Source organism: Glycine max, chromosome 7 (genome assembly GCF_000004515.6).
Source record: "Glycine max cultivar Williams 82 chromosome 7, Glycine_max_v4.0, whole genome shotgun sequence".
Taxonomy (NCBI): domain Eukaryota; kingdom Viridiplantae; phylum Streptophyta; class Magnoliopsida; order Fabales; family Fabaceae; genus Glycine; species Glycine max.
Genome location: NC_038243.2, coordinates 5,605,620 through 5,625,875, shown reverse-complemented (window position 1 = coordinate 5,625,875; position 20,256 = coordinate 5,605,620). Strand labels below are relative to the sequence as shown.

At 29.7% G+C, this 20,256-nt stretch overlaps 2 protein-coding genes and 1 long non-coding RNA gene across 13 annotated transcripts; 2 read left to right on the top strand and 1 right to left on the bottom strand.

Moving 5' to 3' along the window:
- Positions 1 to 2,642: 2,642 nt before the first annotated feature.
- Positions 2,643 to 5,353, top strand: LOC100808841 (3-methyl-2-oxobutanoate hydroxymethyltransferase 2, mitochondrial). Of its 2 annotated transcripts, none has more exons than XM_041017297.1 (5): positions 2,643 to 3,229; positions 3,688 to 3,894; positions 3,972 to 4,118; positions 4,593 to 4,646; positions 4,732 to 5,353. In XM_041017297.1, exons 1-5 carry the CDS (start codon positions 2,813 to 2,815, stop codon positions 4,990 to 4,992), a joined length of 1,086 nt encoding a protein of 361 aa, XP_040873231.1. In that variant the 5' UTR covers positions 2,643 to 2,812; the 3' UTR covers positions 4,993 to 5,353. The 2 variants fall into 2 exon arrangements, with proteins under 2 accessions (XP_040873231.1, XP_003529914.1); XM_003529866.5 differs by having other exon boundaries at positions 2,645 to 3,220.
- On the bottom strand, positions 4,455 to 14,507 carry LOC100781776 (uncharacterized). 10 transcript variants are annotated; one of them, XR_005892337.1, is made up of 5 exons: positions 13,807 to 14,502; positions 10,977 to 11,411; positions 8,802 to 9,415; positions 7,526 to 8,125; positions 6,572 to 6,901 (listed from the first exon to the last, which is right to left on the bottom strand). XR_005892337.1 is itself a non-coding variant. In XM_041017298.1 (3 exons), exons 2-3 carry the CDS (start codon positions 7,769 to 7,771, stop codon positions 6,722 to 6,724), a joined length of 426 nt encoding a protein of 141 aa, XP_040873232.1. In that variant the 5' UTR covers positions 7,772 to 8,125; positions 8,802 to 9,525; the 3' UTR covers positions 6,572 to 6,721. The 10 variants fall into 10 exon arrangements, 1 of the variants encoding a protein (XP_040873232.1); XR_005892338.1 differs by lacking the exons at positions 6,572 to 6,901; positions 10,977 to 11,411; positions 13,807 to 14,502 and adding exons at positions 4,455 to 4,930; positions 5,668 to 6,080; positions 9,532 to 9,778 and having other exon boundaries at positions 7,526 to 9,415; XR_003267656.2 differs by having other exon boundaries at positions 7,526 to 9,415; positions 13,803 to 14,507.
- A 1,760-nt stretch (positions 14,508 to 16,267) lies between these two features.
- Positions 16,268 to 18,238, top strand: LOC121175159 (uncharacterized). Its single transcript, XR_005892334.1, has 3 exons — positions 16,268 to 16,854; positions 16,943 to 17,018; positions 17,477 to 18,238. It is a non-coding gene; the product is annotated as an uncharacterized lncRNA (long non-coding RNA).
- The last annotated feature ends 2,018 nt before the right edge of the window (positions 18,239 to 20,256 follow it).

Sequence of the window (20,256 nt, the reverse complement as noted above, 5' to 3'; positions counted from 1 at the left end):
TTGTACTTCCTTCGCCTGATCAATGTTAACAACTAGTAAAACTACATTTCAAATAAAATAATGTAAAATTATGATGTGTTGATTTTTATTTTTAAACCTACAAAGAGTTACAAATACCAATAAACATAATATAAATGAAAAAAACTAGTTCAAATAGTTGAATTTGTAATGACTTTCTATTTGTGATATTTTTATCTTTTATTTTGGGTAGGAAGTGTAGTTGCCAAAAGCCACTTGAAGGAATGGCCAAGGGAAGTTGGGGCAGCTAAGCCAGATGTGCCGGGATTGATACCCGCATATTCACTTGATTGGGTTTTTAATTTTTAATATATATCTGTGCTAAAAGTTGAAACTTTTACTAAAAAGGATGTAAATTTTATTCGGTTCGGTGGATTTTAAATTATTATAAAAAAATGAAATAAGTCCTAATATTAGAACTTTTGAATTAAAAGTTATAAAATTTATTAGGATTGATTATTATTTTTTTTATTTTCTTGAATTAAAGTATTAAAAATTTGTTAAGAATTATAGTTTTACTTTTTTTTAAAACTTTTTTATAATTGAAATCATAAAATTTGTTAACTGAATTTTCTTTTACTGAAATCATAATTTTTTTATGATTTTATTTTAGTTTTTTTATTTACCTGTTCAAAGTTATAAATGTTTTTTTTTATCTTACCACTTTGAAGTATAACTTTTTATTTTATTTTATGACTTTGAATTTTTTTTAATAATTATTTATTTATATTATTTTTTTCTTTCAATTTTTTGAAAAAATTACAAATAATTTTATTTATTTAATTATTAAATAAATATTTTAAATTTTACTCATTATTAATTATATATATATATATGGTTTTATTTAATATGTTAAATATTTTTTAAATATTATTTTATTTAAAATATTTCTATAGCGATGTATCGCTTTGAAGCACTTGTGATGAAACAAAATATCTCCCATTTCGTCAATAATTTTTTATTTTCTTATTTTTCAGGTCATGCATCTTATTATAGTCTTTGATTTTCTTTTGAATCCTATGATTTTTTAATAACATTTTTTTAAAACAAAATAAAAAATAACATAATGTTATTCAATATATTTTTTTAATGTTAATTTTATTTCAAATACTTAAATTTTAGAAAACTTAAATTTTAAAAAAAAATATTAAAATATTTTGTTACTCATATTAACTTATAATTTATTTAATAATATTATTTTTTTAAAAAGAAATGTACTATTAATAATATTTAATAATTTAGTAATATAAATAATTATTAAATTAAAAATAATATAATGCATTGACATCAAATAAATAAAAAAAATTGGAGAAGAATATAAAAATATAAACTATATTATACTTATTAAATAATTAAAGTTATATATAATTTATAAAAAAACTGAAAACAAAATAAAAGAGAACAAAAATAAATAAATAAATTCTAAAAGAAAAAAATTTAAAAGGTAAATAAACAAAACGATATATATATATATATATATATATATATATATATATAACTTACAACTTCAAAATCATAAAAAAATACCACTGAAATCGTAAATAAAAAAAATTAAACTCAAATCATAATTTTAAAAAAAAAAAGCACATCGTAGCCAATATTGCGACTGATCCATCTTAAATAATAATTTGAAACCAACCGCAAATGCAATTTTTTTAAAAAAAATTACAACATTTTGCTAAAATTTCCCTAAAAATCTTAGTCTAAAGCAGAATGCGTCATTTTCCGAAGAAGACAAGAATGTCATCTTATAATTGGGTTTGTTCTTTTTTATTTTTTTGTGACAAAATTGGGTTTGCTCTTTTTTTTCATAAAAAATCTTAAATTTACACTAATTTGACTAGAGATATTGATTTAATTTTATTTCCTATGCTCATGTTTATTAGCTTGTTATTTTTGGTAATCAATTATTTACACTAACATTCAATTCCTCGTTTTCTTAATTTCGTAATATTTCGGAAACAAACTACAGCATAAGTACTAAGTTCCATTGCCTTGACTCTATAAGAATAATGGAATGAATCAGTAAAAAAAATAAAAAAATAATAATGGAATGAATACTTTCAGAGTAATTCAAATGTGCACGTGCTTGTAAGTTAAAAATGCGAAATTTTAGAGAGCGTGAATTTATCTCCAATTAACTTGCATAAGATATGGAGCCACTAGTCCAGATGAAGTTTTTTTGTTTTGAAAACTTAATTAAATTAGTTGTTAAACATTGTTATAACGTAGTATTTAACAAAGTAATACCTAGAGTATTTTAAAGGACAAAGAAAAATATAAATATGATGAAAAATTGAAAAAATATTGATATGTTATTAGTAAAAAAAAATAGCATAGTTTAAATTAATTTAAAATCATCTTAACCATCATTTTTAAAATAACTATTATAAAATCAATAATTTTTAGTATACAATAATATAAAAAAATTACACTTACCTCGTTAAAAAATAGTCATAACGTTTAGAATTTCATGTATATTTATCATTTAGTACACACACATGTTTTTTTATTATTGATACAAGCTAAAGAATAATCTATTTATTTATTTTTCTCAATTTTAATAATTAAATCCTATTTTATTTTGAAAGTATATTTATCCTTAAAAAAAAAAAAAATCTAAGCAATAACATAACAGAAACATTCTTTGTTTTCTTTTCCTAGTGGGTGGGAGCAGCCGAACACACACAAAAGCTATGATCACAAATTTGGTAAGTAGTTGTTGAATTCAAATCGAGCTTCGCTTTCTCTTCCCTGCACTTTGCACTTTGCACTTTGCACTCTGCACAGCGCAATGGCGTGTTTGTTGAGAGCGAGAAACCCCTGTTACTCTCTGATGAGGCGCATTCGAATCCGGTGCATGAGCAACGTTCCCGAGAACACGGTGTATTCGGGGCCCACCTCGCAGAGCTCGACCAAGCGCGTCACGCTGAGCCAGTTGCGCCAGAAGCACCGCGCCTCCCAGCCCATCACCATGGTCACCGCCTACGACTACCCCGCCGCGGTGCACCTCGATACCGCCGGCGTCGACATCTGTCTCGTCGGCGACTCTGCGGCGATGGTGGTCCACGGCCATGACACCACTCTCCCCATCACGCTCGAGGAGATGCTCGTCCACTGCCGCGCCGTGGCGCGTGGAGCCAAGACGCCGCTTCTCGTTGGGGACTTGGCTTTTGGGACCTACGAGTCCAGCTCCAATCAGGTCATGCTCGTGCGTATTGTTTCACTCATTGTTGAATGGTTTTTAATGCTTGTTTGAATAAACTTATCTGGAAGCACTCGTAGAAAAGAAAAAAAATGAAATAAAAGCTATTAGCTTAGCATATGTATTAATTAAAAAAATAGTTTTTTTTTTTCATCACCAAATGAGTGGATCAAGTGATAGAGTTGTTCTAGCTTAATCTGTCTTGGAGGAAGAGTTTTTGTCGCGTAAGTGATCCTAACTGGTTCGAATAGGATGATTGCCTTTATTGTAAGATGTGGTATATACAAAAAAAAAAAAAAAATCATTTTTTAGAGAAAATAATATGATAAAACTTCTATAAATTAACTTATGCATGCCTTAATTTTAGCTTATAGAGAAGATTTTGTTTTTTTCTTCTCTTAAAGTGCTTATTGAGAAGTTTATTCAAATAGATCATTAAGTGTTGTTGTTTTGATTTTAAGCAGGCGGTGGATACTGCGGTTCGTATGTTGAAAGAAGGGGGAATGGATGCCATAAAACTGGAGGGAGGGTCGCCTTCGAGAATTGTTGCAGCAAAGGCTATTGTTGAGGCTGGAATTGCTGTCATGGGCCATGTAGGCCTTACTCCCCAGGCCATTAGTGTTTTAGGGGGGTTTAGACCTCAAGGAAAGAATGTTGCTAGTGCTGTCAAGGTCTGCCTTCATGTGTCTATTTGGATTTTGAATTATTGTATTGTTGTCCTGAAACTGAAATGAACGAGTTTGTGTAGGTTGTAGAGACAGCGTTGGCTTTACAAGAAGCAGGGTGCTTTTCCGTTGTTCTAGAGTGTGTGCCTGCACCGGTTGCGGCTGCAACCACGGCAACCCTTCAAATTCCTACAATTGGAATTGGGGCTGGACCCTTTTGCAGTGGACAAGTTAGTTGGCCTAATTACCATTTTGGAAAATGTTCTGTTCTTGACATGTACTTTTTGTAAGAGATGAATGCAGCCTACATTAGTGACAGTAATTTTGTTTAAGCTAAAATGACATGGTCATTGCTTCATTTGAAGGCGTTTATTGTTTCATGAAGTTGCTGTTTTGGACTTTCTGTTTCATGTTTAATTGTTGCTCTTAAATGATATTGTAACTTTCATATGTATGTATGTAGATACTTTTTAGTTTTTAGTTTTGAGAATATGTTTAGATTGGTCTTGAGTCTCTTCACTGTCTATTACAAGTGATGGAATTCTAATTTGATTGTCCCTCAGTCATTTTCAGATAATTGAACAAAGCATTGTTTGAAATTTAATTTTACATTACACTTGTTCTTTAGTGGAAGAGATGAAAGAAGCCTTTTCTGGGTAAAGGGAAAGCAGAGGATTTCTAATTTTGTTTCATTGTTCATGCAGGTGCTAGTTTACCATGATCTGCTTGGTATGCTACAACACCCTCACCATGCAAAGGTATTTGTAGCATATCCTAACCTTGTTTTCTCTTTCAGACATTATGGAATTCATTGCTAATTTTGAGATGATGTATCTTTTTCAGGTTACTCCAAAATTTTGTAAGCAGTATGCACGTGTAGGAGATGTCATCAATAAAGCCTTACTGGAGTATAAGGAGGACGTGATAAATGGTTCATTTCCTGATGCTCACCATAGTCCATACAAAATCAGCAAAACAGATGCAGATGTTTTCTCAACTGAGTTGCAAAGGTTAGGTCTAGACAAGGCAGCATCTGCAGCATCTGAAGCAGTTCAGAAGATGGATACAACCAAATCAACTAGTGAAGGGAAACAAACAAAATAATAATATAGTATAGCTAGAGATTCACCCTTTTTTCGCTCGTAGGTCCCAATGTGATAATTTAGCATGCTACAAAATTAAGTTACATAATTAAATAGAAGTTGAGCAGTTGACTAATGGATAGATAGACACCATTTTCGTAGGGAAGGCCACTTCAATTTCAATTGTTTTTCCTCTTATCCTTTTGATCATCAATGCCAATGCAAAAAATTTCTTAATGTTACAGAAACAGCATCTTTGATGTCCAACATTATGCATGGAATTTTCAAAACAACCCTGTTTTGAAGCATTGTAAAGGAGCAAAATGTGCGAAACTAGTTGATTTTATTGTTATTATTATTTATGCAATTCATTACTGATGTAAGCCATCCTTTGAGCTTGTGTCAGAAGCAACTTGCTTCCATTGTAGGTTTAGTTTTCTTTGCATATTGGTGCTCAACCCACTTAATAGCATGCTTATTTTGTTATTCATATTGATTTATTTTATACTATTGGGAAAAGTCTTGCATCACTTTACTGTTTACCAACTTTGTATGAGATGAGACATATAGCCATTGATTTGAATTTAAACGAGTAACAAAAGCCAAGGAACTTATATTTAATGCATTCCAGAGCTGTTGAGGTCGACTGTGATAAAATGGTTCTTGTAAAGCAGACTAAACTTGAATGAGCAGTTACCTTAGTTATCATTTTAACTTCTCAAAGTCAAGAATGCATTGGCTATTGGGAAATCAGAAATGTTTCTGACATATACCCTGTACTGTATCTGTCCACCTGATTATCACGAGTTCCTTTTTTTTTTCTTCCAAAGAGAGGGAAAATCATTATGTGAAATGAAGATGAAAACAGTTTTACAATATATTTAAACAAACGGGAATTATTCCCAAAACAGTCTTCCAAGATCCAACAATACCAAATATGAGGGTTTTGAGCTTCTCCTTAATAAATCATGGACTCTATGAAGACCTAATTTACTTAATTATGTTTGTTGTGTTTGATTCAATGTACGAATAACCACATGTTGGAATATGGGGATATCTGCAGTGTTTTTGAAGTCACTTGTTATTAAATGTTACGTTGCAAAGATCAACCTGGACAAAAGTTAGATAACATGAGAAGAAAACATTATAAATTGTTGAAATATTTTGGATAATCCAATTCTTCAAATCATTGAAAAAAGATATGGTGCTTCAAATTACTATATTTTGATGAAGCTAGTCAGTATGGTTATTGATATAGAAATTACAGATATAAAACTTATGGGGTTTTTTTTTTTTTTTAATGAAATTTAGTAGTGAAACTTAAATCAAAGGAATGAACAAATTACTAGAAATTAGACACACAAAAAAATTCATAGAAATGAATAATTTACCAGAAGTAACATAAACATCTAGATTCTATTGGAATTGAATATATTTAATTTATTGCTATAATAATTTTAAGAATTTTTATAATTGACTAATTTATTATTTTTTAAAAATTACCCATAATTTTTTTTAAAATGATTTACTAACTAAAATTTTGCAATGTGAAATTTATTTTATCTTATATATTGCAATATTCAATAACAAATTCATACAGATGAGTAAAACAATCTGCTATTGCATGGGATGGGTCATCACTAGTTTAAAAATAAATACAAGTTCATGGACTAAATTAAAATAAAAAATAAGAGATCTAATTAAAAATTTGATAAAAAATTCAAAGACTTGAAAATAATTAAACGTTATTATTATCTCTCACTTTCTTTCTCTTTCATTACTTTTTTCTTTGTGTTTCTCTTTTTCTTGCATACATATACACCATAAAAGGGAATGCACCTTTGGCATTTCCACTTCTTCAATAGGTAGAACAAGCTGCGTGTGAAAGCAGCTTTGTCGGATGTCAAAGAAGCCCTCAACAGGTTTAGTGCCTAACCAGAATAGACATAATGAATAACATCACTTCAAAATTGAAAAGGCTCTAGATGGGTAACATGGAAGAAATATTGTACAAAGTTAATTATAGCCAATCGTGTTTACTTATCTTTTTTTTTTCTTCTAATTTATTTTTCTAGGTTCAATTTATTTGTCTTTTGTCTTCCTATTTAAAGGTTCAATTAGTTTTTTTTAAAAATTAATTAGATCTTTTATTTTTTTTAAAGTTCAATTAAGTCTCTAATTTCTTTAAATGAATTTAATTTTAGTTTCATTTAAAATTATCAATTTTGGTCCTATCTTTTAAAAAAATTGGAAAAAATTAAAAAAAAATGAGACTATATTAAATCCATTTTAAAAATAAAATATTTAATTCAACATTTTAAAAGTAAAAGATTTAATTAAACTATTAAAATAAAGACCTAATTAAACCTTGAAATAATGAAAAATTAAACTAAACCTAAAAAATGTATTAAAAGATAAAAAAGTAATCAAACCTAACTAATTATTTGACTAAATTAAGACAGATGTTAACTAAAATCATCATATGAACTGAAATTTCTTAAACCAATATTGTGGCTTAGAAGAACAAGTCGTTTAGAGTGGATTATGAATATTACCTCGAGTCTCTTCCTGATTTCCACCAAATCATCCAACTCGACATTCTCCTCCTCCAGCTTTTGCAGATACTCAATGCTAGAAGTAGTTGTCATTGGTATCACTTTCAGATCATCCATCACAACAAATAGACACGGCCTCTTCATAAATCCCACACCAGCTTCTTTTGCTCCATCAGAACACCTTGGCTCAAAAAGTTTCAGTTTTTTTGCTGGATATTGTAGCATATCATTTTTCTTTGAAATCATTGTACGTCCCTCATTATCTTTATCTGCTACAGTGCCACACCAATACTTAGGAGCGTCGTCTTCTTGTAAAACATTTAGTGGATTGATCTTACAACCAAATTTAGGAGCGACCCTTGGATTAATCAGAAAGGATTTGTTTCATGACCCGATGAACCATGATGGGTTGAGATTCTTCACACTTGTGCACAAGTTATCAATGCTTCCCAACGATAACTTGCCATTCATAAGGTTTAGAATAGATCCAAGAGGTTCTCTGTGAAGAAGCTAACTAGAAAATCCACAAATCTCCCTCTGCTCCAGCAAACAGAATCTCGCTCTTTGATTTGCTTAACATTATCTTGATTTCTAGAGAACCTTTCCAATGAAATGGGCCACAAGCATCCGAGCCAGTATGTGATGAGAAAGAGTATGATGAATTAGATTCTCTATTTTCTAAGAATACATTACTAAGAGGAGATTTGGAGGTTAATGCTTCGTTTAGTATGATAAATATCAGAAAAAAGAAAACAAAAAACAAGGCAAGTTTTAAGCCAGTGAAGTTACAATTCCCTAAACAAGGAAATTTTACACCAGTATCTGTAAAGGAAAGGTTCTGTTCATCGACAACTTTACAAGCTAACTAAGGAACTTGAAGAAGGTTATCAGCTACTTACATAAGTGGTAAGCTGCAAGTCACAAATGTTTTGAATTCAATGTATCTGGACTTCCTACCAGAAAATAATCATTTTTATCTCATGAAGTATATTTTTCATTGGCAAATCTTACTAGTTCTATTTGTTTCCCAATACATATTCATGCTCAACCTTTTTAAGTGCACGCTGAGTCTAACTCTAACATAGTACATAAAAATCTCTTATTTGATTTAGAATTCGGAGGATTGAAGAGAAAAAAGAAGGCAAGATCTTTGTGCCTAACCTTTGCGGGCCAAACAATATTGAGAGGAATTTATTCTTTTTACCACTCCCTTCCCCTCCTTTAAACCAAACAACTCATGTAAGTACCACCTGAAATGAATATAAAGCAATATTACCTCCTTCGTGCCAACGTCTCTATACTTTTCTTCCATCTTGCTGCTGAAGTTTTTGTGTCCAAGTTGGAGGGGCCGTTGTACAGAGTCACTTGGGGAGCTTCGGAGCACTGTCAAGTCATCAAAGATCAAGAACATGGCATCCCCTTTAACGAAAATACCGTCGACCACAGAAGCCTCGTCCTTGAACTCTTCCAGCAGCTCCATTTTCTTTTGCATCAATTTTCTACAGGAACACCTTGCCCCATCAAAACTACTCAGCAACAAATCACTTCCTTTTGAACAGCTGTGACAAATGAAATACTTTGTGGGCTCTGTGTCATCCACCTTCACTTTTAGTCTCTGGTAAGAGGCTTCTAACGGGTTGCGTGGAGAAAGCAACATTTCCAGAAAACATCAGGACTCAAATTTTGCACACTCTCGTACAGATTGTTGATGCTACCAATCTGTACCGGTTGGTTAAATTGATTCCCAAGCCGGATGATAGTTCCCAATGGAAGGGGTCAGGAAACTAAAGAGAACATCAACAAAGTCTCCACTTGCTTCTGCCATAACTACACGCTTTTGTTCATTGTCCACCCAATATCTCAAAGGGATTGTTGCTTCTTGGCTTGAAGCTGAAACATAAAATTAAACATTAGTATATTGTAAAGGACCACAAGATCTACACAAGGAACACCAACCACGCTTTAACTATTATAAATATAATTCCCATTGAACCATTCTACATGACCTGATCACACACTCAACGCAACAAGTTTGTGTCCCTCTCTTGATGATACGAATTTTACTTCAACATATCTACTTTATTTTCCTCACACATTGTTACTTGGGCGTTCATAGAAGTCCTTTATTTTGCATATCTATCCTCCCGCTAGAGGCTCTCATACATGTGAAATTTGAGATAAGACTCAATCAAGTTTATCCTGACATGTCACACGTGATTTTTTAAGGGATAAGCAAACATTATCAAGAGTATCAAGAGTGTTGCATATACGTGTTTGGAACTCTAAACAAAAACTAAACAACAACAAAATTAATTCGGATTTTAGTAAAGTTTATTTTTTAAAAAAAACTAGTTTGAACTTTTTGCAAATTACTTCTAAATTGATTGAGTTACAAAACAATTTAGAATTTGGTTTTGAATGCCAAAATCAGTTTCAAAACCAATTTTTTCCTAAATTTAAACATTTTACAGATTTTTTAATTAGAAAATATCATTGCCTTAATTTAACAATACTCAAAAATTTAGGTTAAGCAACCCTATTAAAGAGACTTAAATATGTTTTATTCTAGTACTTTAATATTTTTTAATTTTCATTTTTTTAAATTTTTTTATCATTTCTAGTCTTATAAGTTTGTACTTTTTAATTATAATTACTTTAAGATTTTAATTTTTTATTTGTAATTTTCATAAGTTCACGTCTAGATAGACAAAAATAAAAAATATATATAATTTTATAAGAATTAAAAATAATAAAATATCTTATAAGGATTAAAATTAAAAAAAAAACAATTTCCAAGGACTAAAATTAGAAAAAGAGGAACCAAAAATAAAAAAAATCCTAACTTACAAGGGAAAAAAATATTTTTAGCCTATTGTTAGAAGTAGAACTTAACCAAATTGGCCGGATCGAATTGGCAATACCAGTCAATTCCGTATCATAAAAATCAATCTTGCAAAGAACCGGTTAAATCAGACAAAGTGAGCAAGAGCTAATTCTTTAGCAAAATTTTCTTAATTAGAAAATATTAATTTTATGATGATCAATAGTACGTCAATTATATTTATTTAGTTTCTAAGTGTAGTTGCTAATGAATATTATCACGTGTTAACAAAAATGTTAAAATATATTTGATTTAGTTTCATATTTTACTTTGAATATTGCAAATGATAAGCTATTAGTTAAAACGTTGATGATTGAGTAATAAATTTTTAATCACTACTAACTACAAGAAATATATCTTATGTCACTTTCTACATCGATTGTTAAAAAATTGAAGTAGAAAGTAGTGTGATGACAGTTTAGCAATTGAATTCAACTTTATACCACCAATTTATCTAAAATCTATGTTGGCAGCATATTTTAACATCCATTCAAAATAAAATTGATGTTAAAAAGGTATTTTAACGTTGATTATAATAAGAATTGATCTTAAATTGTTTTCTATACTTACTAATTTGAGAAGTCCATTTTGCTCTTGCCTGGTCTCTACTCCTCAAACCCTTAAAATCTCTTTTCTTCCTTGACCTTATTACCACCACAACCTTAAACCACCATCATGACCTCGTGCCAAACCCCAACCACATGGCAAGAGCTACACCATCCCCATTCTCCTCTCCTTCAAAATACCTAGAACACCAAGACAGGACCTCACCACCGCCACCTTCAAACCGCCACTGTCATGCCACCATTACTTCATGTCTTCTCATCCCCATACATCTTTCATTCTCTTTTCCCTTTTGTGCCACCAAGTGTTGTATTCTAATTCTCGAATAAAGCACAACAAAACTCTTCACTTCGTTGAAATCAGATTTGCGCACATCTGAGCTTTGTGGGAGTCAAAATCAACCTTGGGTGGAGCTGTGTCTGTGCTTGCCATCCCAATCCGCTAACAATCACCATACACCAATCATATCAGTATTCATTAATTTTGACAACATAAGAAATCATCATATAAAAAATTTATCATTCACATGTTCATCGCACTTATGAACATATTTATAGTTCAACGAACATAACAAAACATTCTAATATCATGAATTCTTATAATCACCTACCCAAAATCAATGTGAATTTCATAAATTAATTTTAATTATAAAGCAACATCATTCTATTCATTATACTATTTATCTAATTGATATTGTGGTCCTTATCTAGTTTCTTAAGTTCTTATATGGTACCTCCTTCATTTCCTATTACACACCTTTATGACCTTTGTATGTTGAAAATATGATATCTAGAGTTATACCAGCTCAATTAAGTTGATTCTTATCTCATTATAAAGTTAAGAATGTTTTATACAATTTTTATATTTACTCCAAGAGCTAGTTCGTAAGTATATTATGCCTAAAATTATGAACAAGGTTGAACTTTTACCAAATTTTGACAACTTGACATTTGCCATTAATTTGATCACATCTGGAGTTGTAGACAATATTGTTGAGTGAGACAAAAGGGATTAGTTAGATAATATCTAAAGTTATGACTTTCATGAAAAACACTTTTCTAAATTCAGACTCTACAACTGAATTTTAGCCATTGAAATCGATTAAAACAGAGGTCAGATCAAGGAAGCAGCCCCTGGGTTTGAATTAACAAACTACAAATCTATATGTAATCAATACCATAAACCCAGGATCAACAAAACAACTACTGTGACTAGAATTAATTGGTTACAAAACCTTGTAATCGGTTACTTTAGTCTCTGGAATGATAAATTTGTCCCAAATACATCTGTTTTATTTTTTTATTTCGAGAAGAGATGTAGTCACTGTACAAGAAAATCAAGCTGAAAGAATGGAGTTTGTGTTGTCCACAATAGTAGAACAAACAATTAATTTTACAGTGGACCCGATAATGTCTTCGTGAGTGTTGTAAGGACTTTAGACTAACTCACTATTTTAAAGGTCATTTTCATGGTTTTTCTTTTCTTTTTTGGATACTCTGGCTCACAACTATTACCTCACCACATCAACATTATTGCATCCTTGGATTATACCTTAAGCTTTACTAGACACTTAAAATTGACCTCATATGCTAAATCTAGGGCCACTAGTGTACTAAGACACCTAAACCTCATTCTTACTCTTGACCACTCATAAGGGTTTCTCGTTACTATAACAGTAGATGAGAACATGTATAACCTTTCCTTTCCTCTAAATCGTCCAACTTGGACTTATATCACATCTCTTTATGATGCATAACATCTTGCTAACCTTTCTTGGTAGCTTACATTTAATTCGAGGCAGAGGAAGACCCAAAAAGACTATAAGAGAGGTTATAAAAAAAGATCTCGAAATTAATGGTTTGGATAGAAGTATGGTACTTGATAGAACATTATGGCGGAAGTTGATCCATGTAGCCGACCCCACCTAGTGGGAAAAGGCGTTGTTGTTGTTGTTGGGTATAATCCTTTTACCTGTAAGGGCAGTATCCAACTACACATGTCCTCATCTAATGTATAGATTTGCTTTAGGTCACCCACATAGCAACTAGGCTCATGACTCTTCACATGTGGCTCTTTTGCTATGACCTATAGTTAACCCACCAGTCCCACTGGGCGGACTGTCACCTTCGTTAGGAAAAGGAAGAGTCTCTCTTCTATTTTGCTCTCTATGAAGCACCCATCCTTCATTGTAGAGAGGTTACTTTCCCCTATGGTAATCAGGGTGGTAGTTCCACCACTCACCTCTAGGAGGCCTCTTAGCCCTCTTTCAACTCCTTGGAGTTGTCTCATTTCCTTTATTCCCTTTTTCCGCTTTTTGTAACCACATTTCATTTCCTCCTGTTAAAACCTTTTCATGAAAATCCTTTTTCACAAACCTTTTGAAAACTCATCATACCTTGGTGACCTAGGGGATCCTTAGCCATTTTTCACACCGTGGTATGCCGAGCATGCAGCTCTTAAACATGACTGATACTAGGTAAGGTTCCACCCTATGTCACTACGGGGATATCCTTTCAATACAAATCTTTCTTGAAACCCTAACTTTTTTTCTGAAAAACCTTTACTGAAACCCTTTAAGGAAACTCTCCACCTTTTTATAAGAGATATAGGTATAATTTTAAGTATCTTTTATTTTACAGGGTTCATCGTAACATACAATTCCAAGCATATGCAACAATCACATGATAGAAAATACATATGATGCTACCATTATCAACAATAATTAACATCACAAAGTACCAAGCAAATAAAAAATATCCAAAGGAAACAAGGAGGAAAGACAATTAAACAAACATAGACTTTCAGCATAATCAGGTTTAGGTAGACTAATACCTACCTTAGCTAGCCTCTGTACTTTCTCAAGTTCACTCTCAGGAAGGTAACTGGCTTAGCCACAAGCCTTGCTATAGCTAGTCTCTAAAATAAATTCTGGTTACTCGCCTGAGTTTATTTATAATAGCCTCTAACTTAGCCATGGATTTTGTTGAATACAAACCTAAAGAGAAGCTATGAATGTGTCGCTTGGTAGGGGTGCTACTGGCTTAATTAGCTAGCTAGTTATAACTCTGAAGGTTTGCTCGGTGGGCTAGCTCAATCTCTAGCTTATCGAGCTGGTGCTATTCTACACTTTGCGAAATTCACAAATCAATCTAAGCTCCCAATGACTACCCAAGCATCCAAACTAACAAAAATTACATCAATAATGATCCCAATTTGGAAGTAACCGCCCTTCATGGAGAGAAGCCTCTCCTATACTTCTTCACGAAGCTATGATAAAAGGAACCTAAACTTGGGCACCCTCGTTGTCAAACCCATCATCATTCATTGTTTTCCTCTTTGTGCTTTCTGGAATAAACGAGAATGTATGAACTTTTTCTAAATGCGATACGACAGCGAAACTATGAAAAGTCAAAGATCGAGTGTTTATTTGTCTATCTATGTGGCTATTTGATGGTGGATCTGTGGGTTGTGGTGTGATGATTTTTATTTCTTGGATGCCATTTTTGCTTTCTATAGATTATATTACTTTTCCCCATGAGTTTCTATTGATTGAGAATTGCTTTGTGTTATTCATGTTGAACAAAATGAAATCGCACAAAGGAGATGGGACATTTTGGGGAAAATCATAAAAATATCGTGCTCATTAGTGAAAAGAAAGAGTTTTTTTGGTGAAAAAATAAAGAGTTTATGTAATTAGTGAGAATCTCGGTATTTTTTAACTTAATAGGATTTTTATTATTTTTTAATAGATTAATGTCGACATATATTCATTCAAATTTATATTATTATATTTAATAGTGTAACAAATTTATTTAATTTGATCACGTTTATAGATAACTTATTGTCTTAAAATATTAATTTACATTGATTATTGAAATATATTCCAACAATAAAAAAGGCTATATCTTTAAGAATTAATACACAGGTAATGAATTAAAAAATTTAGTAGATGTGAATTAATAGGATGGAATTAATGTGTTTAAGATATGTTTGAGTGTGGCGCTGGGAATAAAAGAAAAATTCTTTGTTAAAGACACATATATACATTCAAACTTATATCTTTTATATGTTTTTTAAAATCTAAGAGGCCTTTGTAATTTTTAACACATGGTTGCTTGATCTGGTTTTAGTAAATGAATTTTGATTTTTGATTGAACAACTATTTAATATTGTTTCCTCATTAGCTCTTGACGGATCTGTTGGAGAAGAGATGTAATTGTACCTAATACAACAAAATCAAGATCAAAGCATGGAGACAGCTGTGTCGTCCGCACTACTTAGAAAGCGAGTGGATTACATCCGTTACAGGAGAAACATTGATGAAGTAGACGAGTGTGTTAATTTCCTTACTTGAGGAACGATGATGGCCACAAAAAGACACGGTTTTCCAATTGTTTATTTCCTTACTTTAAGCATAGACTAGGAAGACTAGCAAAGAAGATGCATGGTCCCAAGTCTGCTGAAATTGCCTATTTTGTCTAATACTGACCTTATGGATTTTTTGGTTCTAGAAAATCCATAATGGCAGCCCTTGAATATTCCACTGCGAACATTATTGGAGTGCATATGGACCGGGTTGGGTGGATAAGAGAACTTTAATCAAAGCAATTGCTGACCAGGAGGGGGTGGGCCAGGTTAAAACTATCATTTTTTCTTTAAAAAAGTTATGTAGACCTATATGCAAGTTTCCTTCACTATCAAAAGTTTAAATCAACTTACATGATTATATTCACTGGTTTCAAATTTAAATTTTAAATATATAATTATGTTAAATATTTGAATAAAATTTTTTATAATACTTGATTAGAATATAATTAATTGTCTTTTTAGTAGAAAATACATTTGGTCTAAAAAAACCAACTTTCCTTCTCAGAACCTGGTATGTAAATGCGCCCGGTTTAGGAGCAGAAAAGGTTATAGAGAAGGACATGACAGCCCCAAAAAACACTCAGTATACAATTTTATCTGTAATTTTTGATAACTATAAAGAAGAAGAAAAAAACTACTTCTAATGGAGGAGACAACGTGTTTCATAATCTAGATATTTCATCACCAATTAAAAATGCAATGAGGACAAGATAACAATTGAGACATGCAGAGATGGATCATTCATTTATAAAGTTAATTAAAGAGAAACTATCTTTCATTTATAAAGTTAAAGTGAAAGCATCTTTAAACCCGTAAAAGAAAAAGCGGGGACCACTTCTGTTCCCCATTATATGAACCTACTTCCCCACTTATTTCGTTTACGTCCTTAGCATGAATAGATTGTTGGAGAAAATCGAAGAAAGTAAGGTCGAAGTAAACACGGGGGCCGGAAGTCATTAGAATAAGAGACTCATTAGGCCATAAGTTTTCACTTAGGTGAATTAGAGTCACACACAAAACAACTTAATAATACATTTTAACTTAAAACCTTGATATTTGATTTATAGGTCTATTTTTTATGGTTTTTAACTTTTTTATTTTTGTTTGAAATGAGATTTTATCTCACACTTATAACCTGATAATCACCACAATAAGATAACAATTGAGATAAGAGGGAATGAACCTTTATTTATAAAAAGCTCGTTTGAATAAATTATTTCATAAAGATTTTTAAGAGAATAAAATAAGAAAAATAAACAAATATTTTAAAGTTAAAATTAGCTTTTACATAATTTAAAAAATCATGTTTTAAATAAGTTTATATGAATTTTTACAAATTAATTTTATACTATAAAAAAATTATGAAATAAATTATTCAAACATGGTGTAAAGATAAACTTAAGATAACTCAATCAGGAAGGATCATTTCTGATCGAGTATGTTTTCTGGTTTCTTTCGTCATGCTCTCAGTATTCTCTTGCTCTTTAACTTGATCTTGGTCTTCTTCGGACTAGTAGTACGCCATCCATATGCTTAAATCATGTTTAGCTTGCCAACATATTTCTGCTTTCTTCCTAAATCTGCTCTTTTTTTCTCACATTCAGTTTATTGCTTACGATTTGGAATAGTGACAAGTAAAGACAAATCACAACTCAGGGTCATCCAATTCCAAGAATAGAGGTTTGTTCCTTTCTTTATAGCTCATTATATTGGCTACTTCTTTTGTTCATTTATTCAAGATTTGAAGAAATTTCACTCATAAAGATGGATATATAAAGTTCTCGTTTAGATCTTTCAACTCTCATGGCTAATTTAACAAAAAAAAAATAATATATTATAATTTTTTCCTAATTTAACTGGTAGCTCTTTAACAAAATTTTGACAAAATTCATTTCATTCTAATGTCCAATAATAAGCTTTAAGAGGCAGCAGCTTCAAAACGAGGGGAATATTCAGAAATGAATGCTCATAAATAAATATATTTGCAGGCTAACTTTTTGTTTCTTAGTTATCAATTTGGTCTTCAAGGTTTAATTTGATTTCAAATTTCAGCGGCTTTTATTTATGAACAGTGGCAATTACTATATTTATTATTAGTTTAAAAAATAAAACAAATTTCATCTCTTTTTCTTCTTCAGTTTTGGTTCTGTGCTTGGTTTCATCCTCGGAAGGATTTCCCAAAGCAAAGTGGTGGTGCCACGCCACAGTGGTCAACTTTTGAGTGCGTGTGGTTTGGTTGGGTTAGCCAAAGTGCAGAGTGAAGAAGAAGAAAAAATGAGAATCTTTTTATTTTTTTATATAATAATAAATATAGTGACGGAAGAAGAAGAAATGATTAAATATCGTCACTATTCATAAACAAAATCAGTTAAATTTTTTTATCTTAAGGATGCCAACCTAATTAGACGGAAAAGAGCATATTGGTCTGTTTTGTCTATTTTAAAATAATTTGTGACTAAAGTGAATTTTTAAAAAATTTGAAACCAAATTATACCTTTTAAAAAATAATTTAGGAACCAAATAATTAAGTTTTTTTTAAGGATGCTCCAAACTTTTGAATTAATAGTGATGTATATTTTCATTATTTAACTATATGCTTTGTAATATATAGTTTATTAGACCTACAACCGTATTCCAATTTAGGCTTTTCTTTACCTAACAGGGGTAGCTTTTTTTTTTGAAAAATTTATCAAGATAAGTAATTTTTTAATTTATTAGGGAGTTATGAATAAGTTATGTTTCAAAACATAACTTTTAATAAACCACATGTGCACAAAATAAATGAAATGCATGGATAAATGCACTCACTTATCCATTTTGAGCGTTCTTGTCTTACAATTGTTTGTGATCATCAACATATATATGTTAATCATTTGGATAAATTATTTTTATTATTTAAATAAATTATTTTTTAGCGTCTTGGTCTTGCAATTGTACTGCGATCATCAAAATATATTTAAAATTGTTGAATTCTATTTAAATAAATTATATTTATCATTTAAAAATATTATTGAAAATGAAAGTTTTTAAACCATGGAGTCCTTCCCGTTGTTCATTGATTATTAAATGAACTTGTGAATTTCGATTAACATTACTACTTAAAATCAAAATTATCTAAATAAACATTTAATTATTATAATTGTATATTATATCGCGTTTTATTACTTAATATGAAAACTATCAAAATTATTTTTTTAATTATCAAATTATATACTACCTCCGTTCTTATTTATAAAAAACAAGTTATACTATAAAAAGAAATAAAGATAATATTAAATAAGATTATTGTAAACAACATAATTTTGCATTAAATAAAATTGTTAAAAAAATATATAATCATTGATTATTATGAAACTAAGCTTTCGATAATTGACAAACTTTTATTCAAGTATCTCTTCCTATATATTTTTTGAATAAAAAAGTAACATTTACTATAAACTAGATTTTAAATCCATGCATTGCAAAAATTTCTTTAATTTTTTTTATATTTTACTTAATACTTTTTAAAATATATATATTTATCAATAAAATTATTATTTTTAAAAATATTTATATTAAATTTGAGGAAGAAGATTATCTATATTCTTAATTAAGTTCATTTATAAATGCTTTAAATGTGTTTTCGCTAAAGATCAAATTCTGGTACTATTCAAATAATTTAACTTTACCTTCAATATATTAATTATTTGTGTTCATGCTTGATTAAAGAGTCTTCAATCTACACCTACCATAGTATTTATAGTTTGAATAAAATTAAATTAAAAAATAAAGTATACTCATATATATATAATAACTTTTATTTTAATTATTAATTTTAAAAGTATATAATAAATATAATATTAAAAATTAATATGAAAATGGTATAAATTAACATTTTATCATCAAAATTATATATAAATAGAATTAATGTTAGTAATTTATTTTTTTATTAAATGTAATTAGCCAGGAGCATTAAATTAAATTACATCCGACTACTATTATAAAGTTAAATAATCAATCTAATGATTAGAAAACTTCAGTTGAACTTTATTATAGATATATATAGAGAGAGAGAGAGATAATATTTAACGCTATATATTATTATTTCTCATGAAATATACATTAGAGCAACTAATGTAGAAAATGAGCATAAGTAGTGATAAAACATTTAACATTATTACTTAAAATCAAAATTATCTAAATAAACATTTAATTATTACAATTGTATATTATATAGTGTTTCATTGAAAATTTTCAAATTTATTTTTTTAATTATCAAATTATATACTACCTCCGTTCTTATTTATAAAAAAAAGTTATACTATAAAAAAAATAAAGATAATATTAAATAGGATTATTGTAAACAACATAATTTTGCATTAAATAAAATTGTTAAAAAAAATATATAATCATTGATTATTATGAAACTAAGGTTTCGATAATTGACAAACTTTTATTCAAGTATCTATTACTATATTTTTCTAATAAAAAAGTATGATTTACTCTAAACTAGATTTTAAATCCATGCATTGCAAAAATTTCTTTAAATTTTATTATTTTACTTAATACTTTTTAAAATATATATTTATCAATAAAAATTTTGTTTTTTAAAATATTTATATTAAATTTGAGGAAGAATATTATCTATATTCTTAATTAAATTAATTTATAAATGCTTTAAATGTGTTTATTGTAAAAAAAAATATTTTTAGAATTGTTGAATAGTGTGATTTTATTAATTAAATATGGTCGTTAATTATGTTTAAATGTTTGTTTATTTATTTATTTTTAGAAAATGTTTGTAATCTCGGAAAAAGAAAAAATGAGTTGGTTTTCTTATATTGAATCCTCATATGAATAATACATACATTTTTTGTATTGTTACATTTGAAATGTTTGATTAGTGTTTGAGTCATGTGGTACTATTACCTGTAACATA

Coding starts and splice junctions, on each gene's coding strand:
- LOC100781776 (XM_041017298.1), bottom strand. CDS start 7,771: ATGATTTCAAAGAAAAATGATATGCTACAATATCCAGCAAAAAAACTG. Junction 6,902..7,525: donor AAATCAGGAAGAGACTCGAG/GTAATATTCATA, acceptor TATTCTGGTTAG/GCACTAAACCTGTTGAGGGC.
- LOC100808841 (XM_041017297.1), top strand. CDS start 2,813: ATGGCGTGTTTGTTGAGAGCGAGAAACCCCTGTTACTCTCTGATGAGG. Junction 3,230..3,687: donor GCTCCAATCAGGTCATGCTC/GTGCGTATTGTT, acceptor GATTTTAAGCAG/GCGGTGGATACTGCGGTTCG. Junction 3,895..3,971: donor ATGTTGCTAGTGCTGTCAAG/GTCTGCCTTCAT, acceptor GAGTTTGTGTAG/GTTGTAGAGACAGCGTTGGC.